The following is a 12500-nucleotide window of genomic DNA, read 5'->3' on the forward strand; positions in this document are numbered from 1 at the left end:
GCAGGTGGAGGGGTTGGGCAGTGCTGGGCTGCCCAGTACAAGAGAGACTGGGATGTACTGGACGGAGCCCGGCATGGGGGTGCTGGGGGGACTGGGGTGGCTCTGGTGGTGGGAGCGGCTGGAGCAGGGGGCCGGGGGGGTGTACACGCACTCCGTGCGCGCGGCCTGCGTGTGTGCACACGTGTGTGCATGTACACACGTGTAGGCTGTGCGCGCACGGGGGGTGCAGCGGTACGGGTGGGGGTACGCGGGTGTGGCTGTGTGGTGCCTCTCTGCCTGTGCGCACACGGGCGGGTGTGTGGGGTGTGCGCACACGCGTGCGGGTGTTTGTGCGGGTGTGCACCCCTACACGTGTGTACAGGTGTTGGGGGGTGTGTGTGTGAGTGTGCACACATGTGTAGAGGGGGGTGTGTGTGTGTGCACACGCATGTATGGGTGCTTGCAGTGTGTGTGTGCACACACGTGTACGGGTGCTTGTAGTGTGTATGTGTGCATGCCCACACATGTAGAGGGTGTCTGTGTGTGTGTGTGTACACGTGTGCATGGGTGCTTGTAGTGTGTGTATGCACACACGTGTACGGGTGCTTGTAGTGTGTGTGTGTGTGCACCCACACATGTAGACGGGGGGTGTGTGTGTGCGCACACGTGTGCATGGGTGCTTGTAGTGTGTGTGTGCGCCCACATGTGTAGAGGGTGTGTGCACGCACGCATGTATGCATGTGTGTAGTGCATGTGTGCACACACATGTAGAGGGTGTGTATGTGTGCACACGCATGTACGGGTGCTTGTAGTGTGTGTGTGTGCATGCCCACACATGTAGAGGGTGTCTGTGTGTGTGTGTGTACACGTGTGCATGGGTGCTTGTAGTGTGTGTATGCACACGCGTCTACGGGTGCTTGTAGTGTGTGTGTGTGTGCACCCACACATGTAGACGGTGTGTGTGTGTGCGCACATGTGTGCTTGTAGTGTGTGTGTGCGCCCATATGTGTAGAGGGTGTGTGTGTGCGCGTGCACGTGTGTATGCATGCGTGTAGTGCGTGTGTGCACACACATGTAGAGGGTGTGTATGTGTGCACATGCATGTACGGGTGCTTGTAGTGTGTATGTGTGCATGCCCACACATGTAGATGGTGTGTGTGTGTGTACACGTGTGCATGGGTGCTTGTAGTGTGTGTGTGTGCACCCACACATGTAGATGGTGTGTGTGTGTGCACACACATGTGCATGGGTGCTTGTGGTGTGTGTGTGTGCCCACATGTGTAGAGGGTGTGTGTGCACGCACGCATGTATGCATGCGTGTAGTGCGTGCATGCCCACACATGTAGAGGGTATGTGTGCACACACATGTACGGGTGCTTGTAGTGTGTGTGTACCCACACATGTAGAGGGTGTCTGTGCACATGTGTGTAAAGGGGGTGTGTGTGCACACGCATGTACGGGTGCCTGTGGTATGTGTGTGCGCCCACACGTATGGGGGTATGTGTGTGTGCGCACACGCGTGTGGGTGTTTGTGGGGGTGTGCACCCCTACACGTGTGTACAGGTGTTGGGGGGGGTGTGTGCACATGCATATACGGGTGCTTGTGGGGGGGTGTGGGTGCCCACACGTGTGGGGGTGTCTGTAGGTGCCCACACGTACAGGGGGGTGTGGGGGGGTGTGGGTGCCCACACGTGTGGGGGTGTCTGTAGGTGCCCACACGTACAGGGGGGTGTGGGGGGGTGTGGGTGCCCACACGTGCCCCTGTGTCTCCCGCCCGGGTCTGTATGTGGGTGCGCTCTCGGGGGCGGGGCGCCCCTCCCGTGGGGGGGCGTGTCCCGGCGAGGCCCCGCCCCGCGATGCGAGTGCCGGAGGGTGCCGGCAGGGGGCGCCGGCGCGCACAGCCGCAGTCGCGGGCGGTCCCGCGGGCCCCGCCGCCGCCGCCGCCGCCGCCGCCGGGCCGGGCCGCGTCAGGAGCGGCGACACCGGGCGATGAGATGACAACGTCCACCCTGCAGGTACGGCGGGCGGGGCGGGGCGGGCCGGGGGGGCTGCCGGAGCCGGGCCTCGGCCTGCGCCTCCCCGGGCCCTGGCGGGGCCTCCTCCCGTCCCGCTGTGAGGCCGCGCCGGGGGAGGCCTCACCCGGTCCCGGTGCGGTGCCGGCCGGGGAACGGCCTCACCCTGCCCCGGTGCGGTGCCGGCCGGGGAACGGCCTCACCCGGTGCCGGCCGGGGGGAGGCCTCGCTCTGCCGCGGTTCCAGGCCCCGCTGGGGCGGCCTCATCCTGCCCCGTGCCCTGCCGGGGCGGTGGGGAGGAAGGAGGGCCGCGTCCTGCCGGGCACTGCGGAAGGGGCCCCGCCGGCCGCCCCGGTGCGAGCAGGCCCGGCCCGGCCCCCTCGGGGGTGGGGAAGGGCCTCGTCCCGCTCTGGCCCCGGTGCCGCTCCCCGGCTCACGGCGCTGCGCCCTCCCCCGCCAGAAAGCCATCGACCTGGTCACCAAAGCCACCGAGGAGGACAAGGCCAAGAACTACGAGGAGGCGCTGCGGCTGTACCAGCACTCCGTGGAGTACTTCCTGCACGCCATCAAATGTGAGATGGGGCCGGTGTCCCCACGGCTCCAGCCCGGGGGGCTCGGGGGGGCTCTGGAGGGGGCCGCGGGGTTGTTGGCTGTGGCACGGGGCCACGGGTGATGCTCGGGGGGTCTCTGCAGATGAGGCTCACAGCGACAAGGCGAAGAAGAGCATCCGAGCCAAGTGCATGCAGTACCTGGACCGGGCGGAGAAGCTGAAGGAGTACCTGCGCAGCAAGGACAAGCAGGGCAAGAAGCCGGTTAAAGAGTCCCAGAATGACAACAAGGGGTGCGTGGGGGGTGCGAGGGCCCCTCCGGCCCGACGGCGGAGCTGGCAGGACCCTGCTGCCACACCAGGGCTGGTCCCGCTCCTGACCTGTGTCCCCTTTCCCCAGGAGCGACAGTGACAGTGAGGGCGAGAACCCAGAGAAGAAGAAGCTGCAGGAGCAGCTGATGGGTGAGAGGCTGCGGTGGCCGCAGTGGGCACGGTTGCGTTGGCTGGCTGCGGGGTCAGCGGAGGGATTCCCAAACGGCCGTTGCGAGGGGTGGCTGCAGGGAGGGGGACAGGCTGTGGGACTGGGGCCCAGGGGAGCCCCCAAACCGTGCTCCGTGCTGAGGGGCAGTGGGGTTGGTGTTGGTGGGGCGGAGGTGTGGGGAAGGACGCAGGCTCTAGCTCTCCAGCAGACGTCAGGAGTGCAGTGCCTGTCTCCATGGGGCCACATGAGCAGAGTTGCCCCCTCGCAGGTGCCATCATGATGGAGAAGCCCAACGTGCGGTGGAGTGACGTGGCCGGCCTGGAGGGAGCGAAGGAAGCCCTGAAGGAAGCCGTGATCCTGCCCATCAAGTTCCCGCACTTGTTCACAGGTGAGGGTCACGGCAGCACCACGGCTGCCGCTCGCCCGCAGAGAAGGTGCCGTGGGGCGGCAGCTGGGGTGATGGCATGCAGGGAGGTGACCCCGAGCAGCAGGGACACGTGTCTCTGCGGGCCCACATGGATCTGGCCTGCTCAGGGAAGGGGAATCTGTGACGCTGGCCTCTGTTGCAGGGAAGCGCACGCCCTGGCGAGGGATCCTGCTCTTTGGGCCCCCCGGCACTGGCAAGTCCTACTTGGCCAAGGCCGTGGCCACAGAGGCCAACAACTCCACCTTCTTCTCCGTGTCCTCCTCGGACCTGATGTCGAAGTGGCTGGGAGAGAGCGAGAAGTAAGCTGGCAGCAGAGGTGCGCGGCTGCTGCAGGCTGGTTCCCGGCCTCCCCGCTGGCTGGGGTGGCAGTGCCGGAGCGCTGACTGGGGCAGAAGAGCCACCAGTGTTGGTGAACCCCATTAACGCAGATAACAGGTCCCAGGGGAGAGCACGGGCCCTCCTGAGGCTCCACAGCCTGGGGACGGTCCTTCTCCCGGCACAGTGCTCACCTCCTCCGTGCCACTGCAGCGTTGCCAGGGTGGGCAGGGGCAGGAGGAGCCGGCGGTGCCTGGCGTTCCTCGCCCCGGGGCTGTTGTGGGCTCTGGGTGGTGTCGGTGCTGTGGAGGGTCTCTGAGCGGGGACGCCATCCCCTGCTTTGTTCGCAGGCTGGTGAAGAATCTCTTTGAGCTGGCGAGGCAGCACAAGCCCTCCATCATCTTCATCGACGAGGTGGACTCACTGTGTGGCTCCCGCAATGAGAATGAGAGCGAGGCGGCGCGACGCATCAAGACAGAGTTCCTGGTGCAGATGCAGGGTGTGTGGGGCTTCCCCGGCGGGACGAGCTGGCACAGGGAGGGAGTGGGGGCCCGGGAAGGCAGGGGAGCCGGATGGGTGGGCAAGTGTGGGAGCTGCCGGACGCCTTTGTCCCGCGTTTCCCTGCGGACTGCGCTGAGCTGTCTGCCTGGTTTCCTTGGGCAGGTGTGGGGAACAGCAGCGATGGGATCCTGGTGCTGGGTGCTACCAACATCCCCTGGGTGCTGGACTCGGCCATCAGGAGAAGGTGAGCAGGACACAATGCCCCCCCCTGCTCCCGGACTCGTGGGGGCGTGCCTTGGCAGGGTCTGGCAGCGTGGGGCTCACCCCCCCGCCTGCCTGCGCTGCCCTCAGGTTCGAGAAGCGGATCTACATCCCACTGCCCGAGGAGGCGGCCCGGGCCCAGATGTTCAAGCTGCATCTGGGCAACACCCCGCACTGCCTGACGGAGGCCAACATCCAGGAGCTGGCCCGGAAGACGGACGGCTACTCGGGAGCCGACATCAGCATCATCGTGCGGGACGCCCTGATGCAGCCTGTACGCAAGGTGCAGTCGGCCACCCACTTCAAGAAGGTGAGGGGGGGCTGCTCCTGGCTGGGGTGGGTGTCTGACCCTGGGAGCTGGGGGGGTGCCCATGGCTGCCTTCGCTGCCGCGGCCCCCGTCCCGCCCGCGAGCACCGTGCCGCCTGGCTCCGCCGCAGGTCCGCGGTCCCTCCCGCTCCACGCCTGGCGCCTTCGTGGACGACCTCCTGACGCCGTGCTCGCCCGGTGACCCGGGCGCCACCGAGATGACCTGGATGGAGGTGCCCAGCGACAAGCTGATGGAGCCCATCGTCTGCATGGTGAGTGTGGCTGCCGCTGCGCTGGCGTGGGGCCGGGCACCCATCCTGCCGGGATGCTGCAGCCCCGGCCCTGCCGGTTCCCTGGCCCTCCTCCAGCGCAGCCGCCCGTTTCCAGGGCAGGAGCTGGGCAGGGCTGGGGCTCCTGGGGGTGGCTCCCCGAGGGTGCCGAGCCCCCAGGGCAGGGCTGGGTGTTGGGGAAGGGCCCGGGCTCCTGCAGGCAGCTCCCACCCACCCGTGCAACCCACCCCATGCCTGGTCCCGGCTGCCCACTGGCTCCGTGTTGCAGTCGGACATGCTGCGGTCGCTGGCCACCACCCGCCCCACCGTGAACGCCGATGATCTCCTGAAGGTGAAGAAATTCACGGAGGACTTTGGACAGGAAGGTTAAGGGGCTGGGGGGCAGGCGTGGGGCTGGGGTGGCCGCGCCGGCAGGGCCCTGCCGTGCCCTCCCCGCTGCTCCGGCTGTGCCAAACAGGTTCATCTTCCGCTCACTACTCACCCCATCGCACTGCAGCACTCGGTGGGGCCCGGGGAGCACGGCCCAGGGGGGTGACACTACCGGGGGGGCCTGAGCATGGCCTGGGCGGCCAGGTGCTCCCCCCGGCCGCACCCCATTCTTCTTCCTGCTCTTTTTTATTTTTTAAATTAATGCTGCTTTGGGTTCTGTCTTGTTTATATGAAAATAAAAACAATCCAAATGCTTCGGCCAGTGCCCGGCCCCTGCCTGAGGCTCTGACCGCACTGGGGGACCCATCCCGCCCCCCCGCCCCGCTCCGGCCCCCAGTACCACACTGCCCCAGGGCTGAGGCCTCTGGCTCTGCTTGTGCTGCTGCTGCCACTTGTCCCCAGGCAGGGTGCAGGGCCTCCCCGCGCCCCAGCCATCTTCGGACAAGGCTTTGTGCCTGCAGCAGGGAGGCGTGGGGCTGCTCAGGGCTTTGCCCCACGCCCTACAGCATCGTGGGGAGCTCCTCATGCGAGCCCTCGGGTCTTGGAGCCTCAGGGCTCCTGCCACCCAGTGCCTGCCCCACAGCCAGCACCCGGTTTCCCCCTGCACTGTCCCAGTCTCAGCCCTGCTGCCCCCCCAGCTGTGCCCAGTCCTGGGCCGCGGCTGCCACCCTCCATCGTCTCCACCCGCCCTGTGCTGCTGCCCACACCGTGACCCTGGGCCCCAAACAAGCCCCAGAGGAGGGGATCCCCCCGCCTCACCCGGCCCCAACACACCCCTGGCAGCAGCGCTCTTTCCTAGACCCATAAAATAATTCCAGGTGCAAGGGGCAGCGGGGGCCAGGGTCCTCGGGGCCACCCCACCCCGCTGCCTGCCTGGGGCGCAGGAAGGGCCAGGAGCCGCACCGAGTCCTCACAGTGTGTATTGGCTGCAATAAAGCTGAGTGGGAGCCCCCCGGGGCCGTGGCTCCGCGCTGCTTCCTTTGCCAGGGTAAGGACGGGTGCCCAGCGCCGCGCTGGAGGAGGCCTGGGTACGCACTCCGGGGCTCCGCCACGGCTCTGCTCCGGCGAGACGAGGCACCGGGGCAGGCAGTGGCTGGGCACCGGCCTGCCGGGGCGGTGGGCGTCAGTCCAGGAGCTCCCTCCAGGCGACGTTGGTGAAGGTGCGGGCGTCCATCCGGTCGATGTAGAGGATCCCGTCCAGGTGGTCCATCTCGTGCTGGATGACGCGGGCGGCCCAGCCCGTCGCCTCCCAGCTCACCGGCTCCCCGCGCTCGTCCACGCCTGCTGCCCGGGAGAGCGGCGGTCGGCGGGGCTGGGACCAGGGGAGGGGGCCTGGGTGGTAACGGCGGGGGAAAGGGGGGGACCCGCGTGAAGGTGGGGGGCAGGTGCGGTGTCTCCCCCGCCCCGGGGCTGGGAAGGGCAGGGCCCCCGGGGGAGGGGGCCGGTAGAGCCGGTGGGGTCCGTACCGGAGACGTGGACGGCCCAGTGGCGCGGGACGTAGGCGGAGAAGCCCTTGAGGCTGGCGCAGCCCTCGGGCGCGGTGACGAAGCGGGCGTCGAGGACGCGGAGCGCGGGGTTGACGAGCAGGCGGAGCGGGAAGGGCTCGATGCGGTGGGCGCGGCGCAGCGCCGGCGGGTACCGGCTGCAGCGGGCAGGGGACAGCTCGGCGGCGAAGACGCGCAGCGGTACGCCCAGCTGCGGGGCGCTCAGCCCCAGGCACGGCCTCCGCCGCAGCCCGGCCGCCAGCGCCGCCGCCAGCTCCCGCAGCTCGGGGCCGCCCAGCCGCTCCGGGGCCACGGCGGCGGCGGCGGCGCGCAGCACCGGGGCGCCCACCTGGCAGGGCTCGGCGAAGGGCGGAGCGGGCGGGCCCAGCACCCGCCGCCGCAGCGCCCGCCAGTACGAGCGCTCCCGCTCGCCCCAGCCCGCCGCGTCCCCGCACCCGCGGCCCGGGGGGCCCGGCCGGGCCCGCCCCGCCAGTCGCCGCCCCGCCGCCAGCGCCGCCATGATGGCCGGCTCTGCGCGCGCAGCTACGGTGGCCGCGGGGCGCCCGCCCGGAGCGCCGCGGGGCGGGAGAGAGAGCGACCCCTGGCGGCGTGGGGGAGGGCGCGGTGCCCGGGGCAGGCGGGGGTGGGGGGGGCTGCCCGGTGCAGGCGGGGGGGTCCTACGGGCGGGGGGGCAGGCAGCGGGAAGGCGGGCAGGGGCCGGGGGCCACTTCACTGCCAAGGGGTGGGGGTCTCGGGGTGACACAGCCCGGCCCAGCCCCGCTACCCCGTGGCCGCCAGAACGTCCGGCAGCAGAGCCCCCCCGGGGGGGCTCTCCTGCCCCTGCGCAGGCAGGGGGTCCCCGGGCAGGACCTCCTCTTCCCCCTCCGGACGTGGGGTGATCTCCTGGGCCGGTTCCTCCTCGCCCGGCGCCGGCAGGAGGAAAGCCAGCGGCTCCCTGAGGGCGACCACCTCGATGCGGCCCAGGCGGCCGAAACGCTGCAGCTGGGTGGGGGGGACACCTGCCAGACAGGGAGAGGGGACTCGGGGGGGGCCCATGGGGAACCCCCAGAGAGGTGGCAACAGTGGGACAGGGCCCAGTATGTCTTGGGGGGGGGGGGAGCTGCCGGTGGGGGCAGAGCCGCGATAGCCCCCACCGGCAGCTCCCCCCCCCCAGACAAACCCCCCCCGGGGTCTCACCCAGCGCCTGCGCGATCTGTGCCGGGGGAAAGAGGACCTGGAGGCAGCGGTTGAGGTAAGGCAGCAGGTCCTCCAGGAAGGCCATGCAGAACTGGGCAAAGAGCTCCTGCTCCCGCCCGCTGAAAGCCGCCTCCTCCGCACGGTGGAAGGCCAGGATGGTTTTGGTCACCTGGAGCAAAAAAGCAGAGTCGTTAATTCCCCGGAGAGTCGTTAAGTCTCCCCGCAGACAAGCCCCCAACCACAGGGACAAGAGGAATCGATGGGCCCAGGCCAGTTTGCGAGATTGAGCAAGGCCAAGGGTTGGGTCCTGCGCTTGGGTCACAACCCCACGCAATGCTACAGGCGTGGAGAAGAGCGGCTGGAAGGCTGCCCGGCAGAAAAGGATCAGCTGAGTACAAGCCGGCAGTGTGCCCAGGTGGCCAAGGAGGCCAACAGCATCCTGGCCTGTGTCAGAAATAGTGTGGGCAGCAGGAGCAGGGAGGTGATCGTGCCCCTGTACTCGGCGCTGGTAAGGCCGCACCTCGAATGCTGTGTTCAGTTTTGGGCCCCTCACTCCAAGAAGGACATTGAGGTGCTGGAGCGTGTCCAGAGAAGGGCGACGAAGCTGGTGAGGGGTCTGGAGCACAAGTCTGATGAGAAACGGCTGAGGGAGCTGGGGTTGTTCCGTCTGGAGAAGAGGAGGCTGAGGGAGACCTCATCGCTCTCTACAACTGCCTGAAAGGGGGTTGTGGGGAGGTGGGTGTTGGTCTCTTCTCCCAAGTGACAGGACAAGAGGAAATGGCCTCAAGTTGCACCAGGGGTGTTTAGGCTGGATATTAGGAAAAGCTTTTTCACTGAAAGGGTTGTCAGACACTGGAATGGGCTGCCCAGGGAGGTGGTTGAGTCACCATCCCTGGAGGTATTTAAAAGACATGTGGATGTGGTGCTCAGGGACATGGTTTAGTGGTGGACTGGGCAGTGCTATGTTAACAGTTGGACTCGTTGATCTTAAAGGTCTTCTCCAACCTCCATGATTCTGTGATTCTATCCTATGAATACTTGGGGCAGGGCGAGCCCGTCCCTGTGTTCTCCCGGGACAAGGCACAGCTCCGTCCCCCGGCACCTCACCTCGCCGAGCGCGTCCTCCAGGCAGGCGGTGACATCCTGGGCCAGGGCGACAGGACAGCAGAGCCGCAGGTCATTGAAGGCGACGAGGAGGCCGTTGAGGAAGCAGGCGAGAGGCGGGAAGTCCAGCAGCACCATGGGTGGCTGCAGCGTCCCCGGCTGGGCTGCGGGCACCGGCACCCCTGCGCTGCTCCCCAGGACGGCCGGGGCGGAGATGAGTGTGTAGGAATTCATCTCCTCCCGAAACTTCTCCACCGCCTCCTCCACTGCCTTCCTGAAAGTGGCAGCGGCCACGCGCTGGAAGAGGGGGGCCAGCTGCCCGCGAAAATCGGCCCCCACCCTGCTGAAGGAGAGGCCAAAGTACATGCACTGTCCCAGCAGCGAGTCCAGGCGGCCGCCCACCCCGCGCCGGAGATCGTGCTCCAGCGTCCGCAGGAACTCAGAGACCTTCTGCAGCACCCAGCTGTGGAAGATGGCCCCCTCATTGAGGGTCTGCCCCTCGGGGGGCAGGAGCGGCTCCTCGTCGGAAAAGATGGCGCGATACTGGGTGACGATGTCGAAGAGGTGGACGCGGCAGGCCTCGATGGTCTTGGTGATGTGGAAGTAGGGGTCGTCCTCGGGGATGGAGGCCTGGATGGAGCGCAGCCAGGCATCCCGCGCCTGCAGGAACTTGATGCGCAGCTCGGCCTCCGTGAAGACGTCCATGCGCCGCAGGTAGCCGATGACCCGCAGGCAGGCTGGCAGCTGGATGTTGGTGCGGAGCTGCTGGATGAGCTGGTTCAGCATCAGCTGGGTGGACTGGCGCACCTCGTCCACGATGCCCTGGGGTGGGAGAGAGGCCTTAGCGGTCGGGGCCATGGGGCGGCTGCGGGGCAGGGGCAGAGCGGGGCCTACCTGGATCACGGGGATGCTGCTGTGCTTCTTCTCCAGCCGGCGCACGTAGGCAGCGAGCTCCAGCGCCTCCTCGTAGTAGCCGTTGCGGACACAGGTGTCCATGAGCTGCGGGATCTCCAGGATCTCCAGGATCTCCGTATGCCGGTTCAGCGTCAGGCTGTTCATGCGCCGGCTGCAGGCGATCTCCTCGGCATCGCGCATGAAGTTCCTGCGGGACCGGGACGGGATCAGCACGCAGCAGGTGGACCCCAGGACCCTCCCACCCACACTGGCTTCTCCCCAGCATCATTCAGGGCCCCTTCCCAGCTTTGCCTCTACCCCCAGTCCCAACCAGTCCCGATCCTTACTGGGCCCAGCACCAGGACCCCCCTTGCCCTCCCCAGCCCAGCCCTCACCGGTGTCCCCTGCTCGCAGGGCTGCTCCTGCACTCTCAGACCCTGTCCCAGCCTCACTCCATCCCCAGTCCTTTCTGCTCCCCCTCAGCGCCCCCATTTCCACCCGTGCCTTCCCCGCCCCGACCCCCGCCGCCCCGCTCCCCATCCTCGCACCGGCAGGCGTCCTGGAGGGCGGGCAGGCGGCCTAGCAGGCTACCGAGGCGGCTCTCGATGCCGCCGAAGCCGCGGCCGGCGCGGCCGGTGCACTCGGCGGAGCGGATGAAGGCCCGGTAGTGCTCGAAGGCCAGGCGGCGCGTCTCCGCCCCCACCCGCGCCCGCTCCGCCGCCAGCCGCGCCGGCTCCCGGCCCAGCTCCGCCAGCCCCAGCGCCGCCAGCTCGGCCACGTAGGCGGAGAGCTCGGGGCCGCCGGGCCCCGCCGCCGCCGGGCCGCGCAGCCAGGCCAGCAGCCGGGCCTCCTCCGCCGCCGCCGCCATCGCGCCGCTCTGGCTGTCCCGTCTCTACGGGCCGCCGCGCCACTTCCGGTCAGCAGCTTCCGGTTCCGCAGCTTCCGGTTCCGGCGCGGCCCCGCGTGTGCGGCGCGGGGCGATGCGATGCGGCCGCTGACGGAGGCGGAGACGCGGGCGGTCTTCGAGAAGCTGGGGAGATAGTGAGGGGCCGGGGACCGGGGGACCGGGCACGGGGCTGGGGAGGGGATGGGGCCCGGGAGGGCTGGGGCCGGGGACCGGAGGGGCCGGGGCCGGGAGATGGGGCCGGGGCCGGGGCCGGGGCCGGGCTCACGGGGTCTCCCCCCGCAGCATCGGTGAGAACATCCAGCTGCTGGTGGACCGGCCCGATGGCACTTACTGCTTCCGCCTGCACCGCGACCGTGTCTACTACCTGAGGTGAGCGGGGCCGGGCGGGCCCAGCGGCGGGGGGCCCGGGCAGGGCGTACGGGGGGCTGTGGTGGCAGCCTGCGCGGGGCCGCTGGCCTGGGAGCCGCTCCAGCTCTGCCCCCCCCGCTCCCCCCAGCGAGAAGCTGCTGAAGGTGGCTGCGAGCGTCCCCCGGGACAACCTGGTGTCACCAGGCACCTGCTTCGGGAAGTTCACCAAGACGCAAAAGTTCCGGCTCAGCGTCACGGCCCTGGACTTCCTCGCGCCCTACGCCAAGGTGGGACGCAGCCCTCCCCCCAGCCAGCCCCCCTGCCCCGTGCCGGGCCCCCCCAGCCAGCCCCCCTGCCCCGTGCCGGGCCCCCCCAGCCCCTCACTGCTCTGGGCCTCTCTTGCAGTACAAGGTGTGGGTGAAGCCCGGCTCCGAGCAGTCCTTCCTCTACGGCAACCACGTCCTGAAGTCGGGCCTGGGCCGCATCACGGAGAACACAGCCCAGTACCAGGGCGTGGTGGTGTACTCCATGGCCGACGTCCCGCTGGTGAGTGGCTGGTGCGGCCCCTGTGCTTTCCAGGGCTGGGATGCGGGTACAAGGTGGGGGGGAAACTCTCACACCTCCCCTTCATCCCCCCAGGGCTTTGGGGTGGCTGCCAAGTCCACCCAGGAGTGCCGGAAGGTGGATCCCATGGCCATCGTGGTGTTCCACCAGGCCGACGTCGGGGAGTACGTGCGGAGTGAGGACACACTGACCTAAGGCAACTCCAGTGTTCCGAAGACAAGAGTGTTCCTGGACAGAACGGACCTTGTCCTGCACTGTTGGTGCAGCGGCGGCGCGGGGAGCCCACCCCGAGTGGGGTGGAGGGGCTGATAGCTGCCTGCATGTGGCCCCACATCCCCGGAGGGGCTGCTGCCAAGCCGAGGAGGAGCTGCCCCCACACCAGACCTGCCCCTGCTGTCACATAAAGCCTGTTCCTTCTCCCAGAGTGCCTGTTTGTCTAGTGCGGAGCCTCGG

General features: G+C 68.5%; 3 protein-coding genes across 4 annotated transcripts; 2 read left to right on the top strand and 1 right to left on the bottom strand.

Moving 5' to 3' along the window:
• The first annotated feature begins 1926 nt into the window (after window positions 1-1926).
• On the top strand, window positions 1927-5805 carry VPS4A (vacuolar protein sorting 4 homolog A). Its single transcript, XM_059824672.1, has 11 exons — window positions 1927-1994; window positions 2452-2563; window positions 2685-2832; window positions 2939-3000; window positions 3288-3407; window positions 3589-3745; window positions 4112-4260; window positions 4425-4506; window positions 4614-4833; window positions 4962-5102; window positions 5389-5805. The coding sequence occupies exons 1-11, from the start codon at window positions 1974-1976 to the stop codon at window positions 5488-5490; spliced, it is 1314 nt and encodes a 437-aa protein (XP_059680655.1). The 5' UTR covers window positions 1927-1973; the 3' UTR covers window positions 5491-5805.
• Window positions 5806-6670: 865 nt separating this feature from the next.
• Window positions 6671-11096, bottom strand: COG8 (component of oligomeric golgi complex 8). Its single transcript, XM_059824673.1, has 7 exons — window positions 10777-11096; window positions 10229-10436; window positions 9338-10156; window positions 8231-8399; window positions 7924-8052; window positions 7122-7151; window positions 6671-6830 (listed from the first exon to the last, which is right to left on the bottom strand). The coding sequence occupies exons 1-7, from the start codon at window positions 11094-11096 to the stop codon at window positions 6673-6675; spliced, it is 1833 nt and encodes a 610-aa protein (XP_059680656.1). The 3' UTR covers window positions 6671-6672.
• Window positions 11097-11193: 97 nt separating this feature from the next.
• Window positions 11194-12469, top strand: NIP7 (nucleolar pre-rRNA processing protein NIP7). 2 transcript variants are annotated; one of them, XM_059825004.1, is made up of 5 exons: window positions 11194-11269; window positions 11418-11504; window positions 11632-11770; window positions 11889-12029; window positions 12123-12469. In XM_059825004.1, exons 1-5 carry the CDS (start codon window positions 11214-11216, stop codon window positions 12240-12242), a joined length of 543 nt encoding a protein of 180 aa, XP_059680987.1. In that variant the 5' UTR covers window positions 11194-11213; the 3' UTR covers window positions 12243-12469. The 2 variants fall into 2 exon arrangements, with proteins under 2 accessions (XP_059680987.1, XP_059680988.1); XM_059825005.1 differs by lacking the exon at window positions 11889-12029.
• The last annotated feature ends 31 nt before the right edge of the window (window positions 12470-12500 follow it).

This window comes from Gavia stellata, chromosome 15 (genome assembly GCF_030936135.1).
Source record: "Gavia stellata isolate bGavSte3 chromosome 15, bGavSte3.hap2, whole genome shotgun sequence".
Lineage (NCBI taxonomy): Eukaryota > Metazoa > Chordata > Aves > Gaviiformes > Gaviidae > Gavia > Gavia stellata.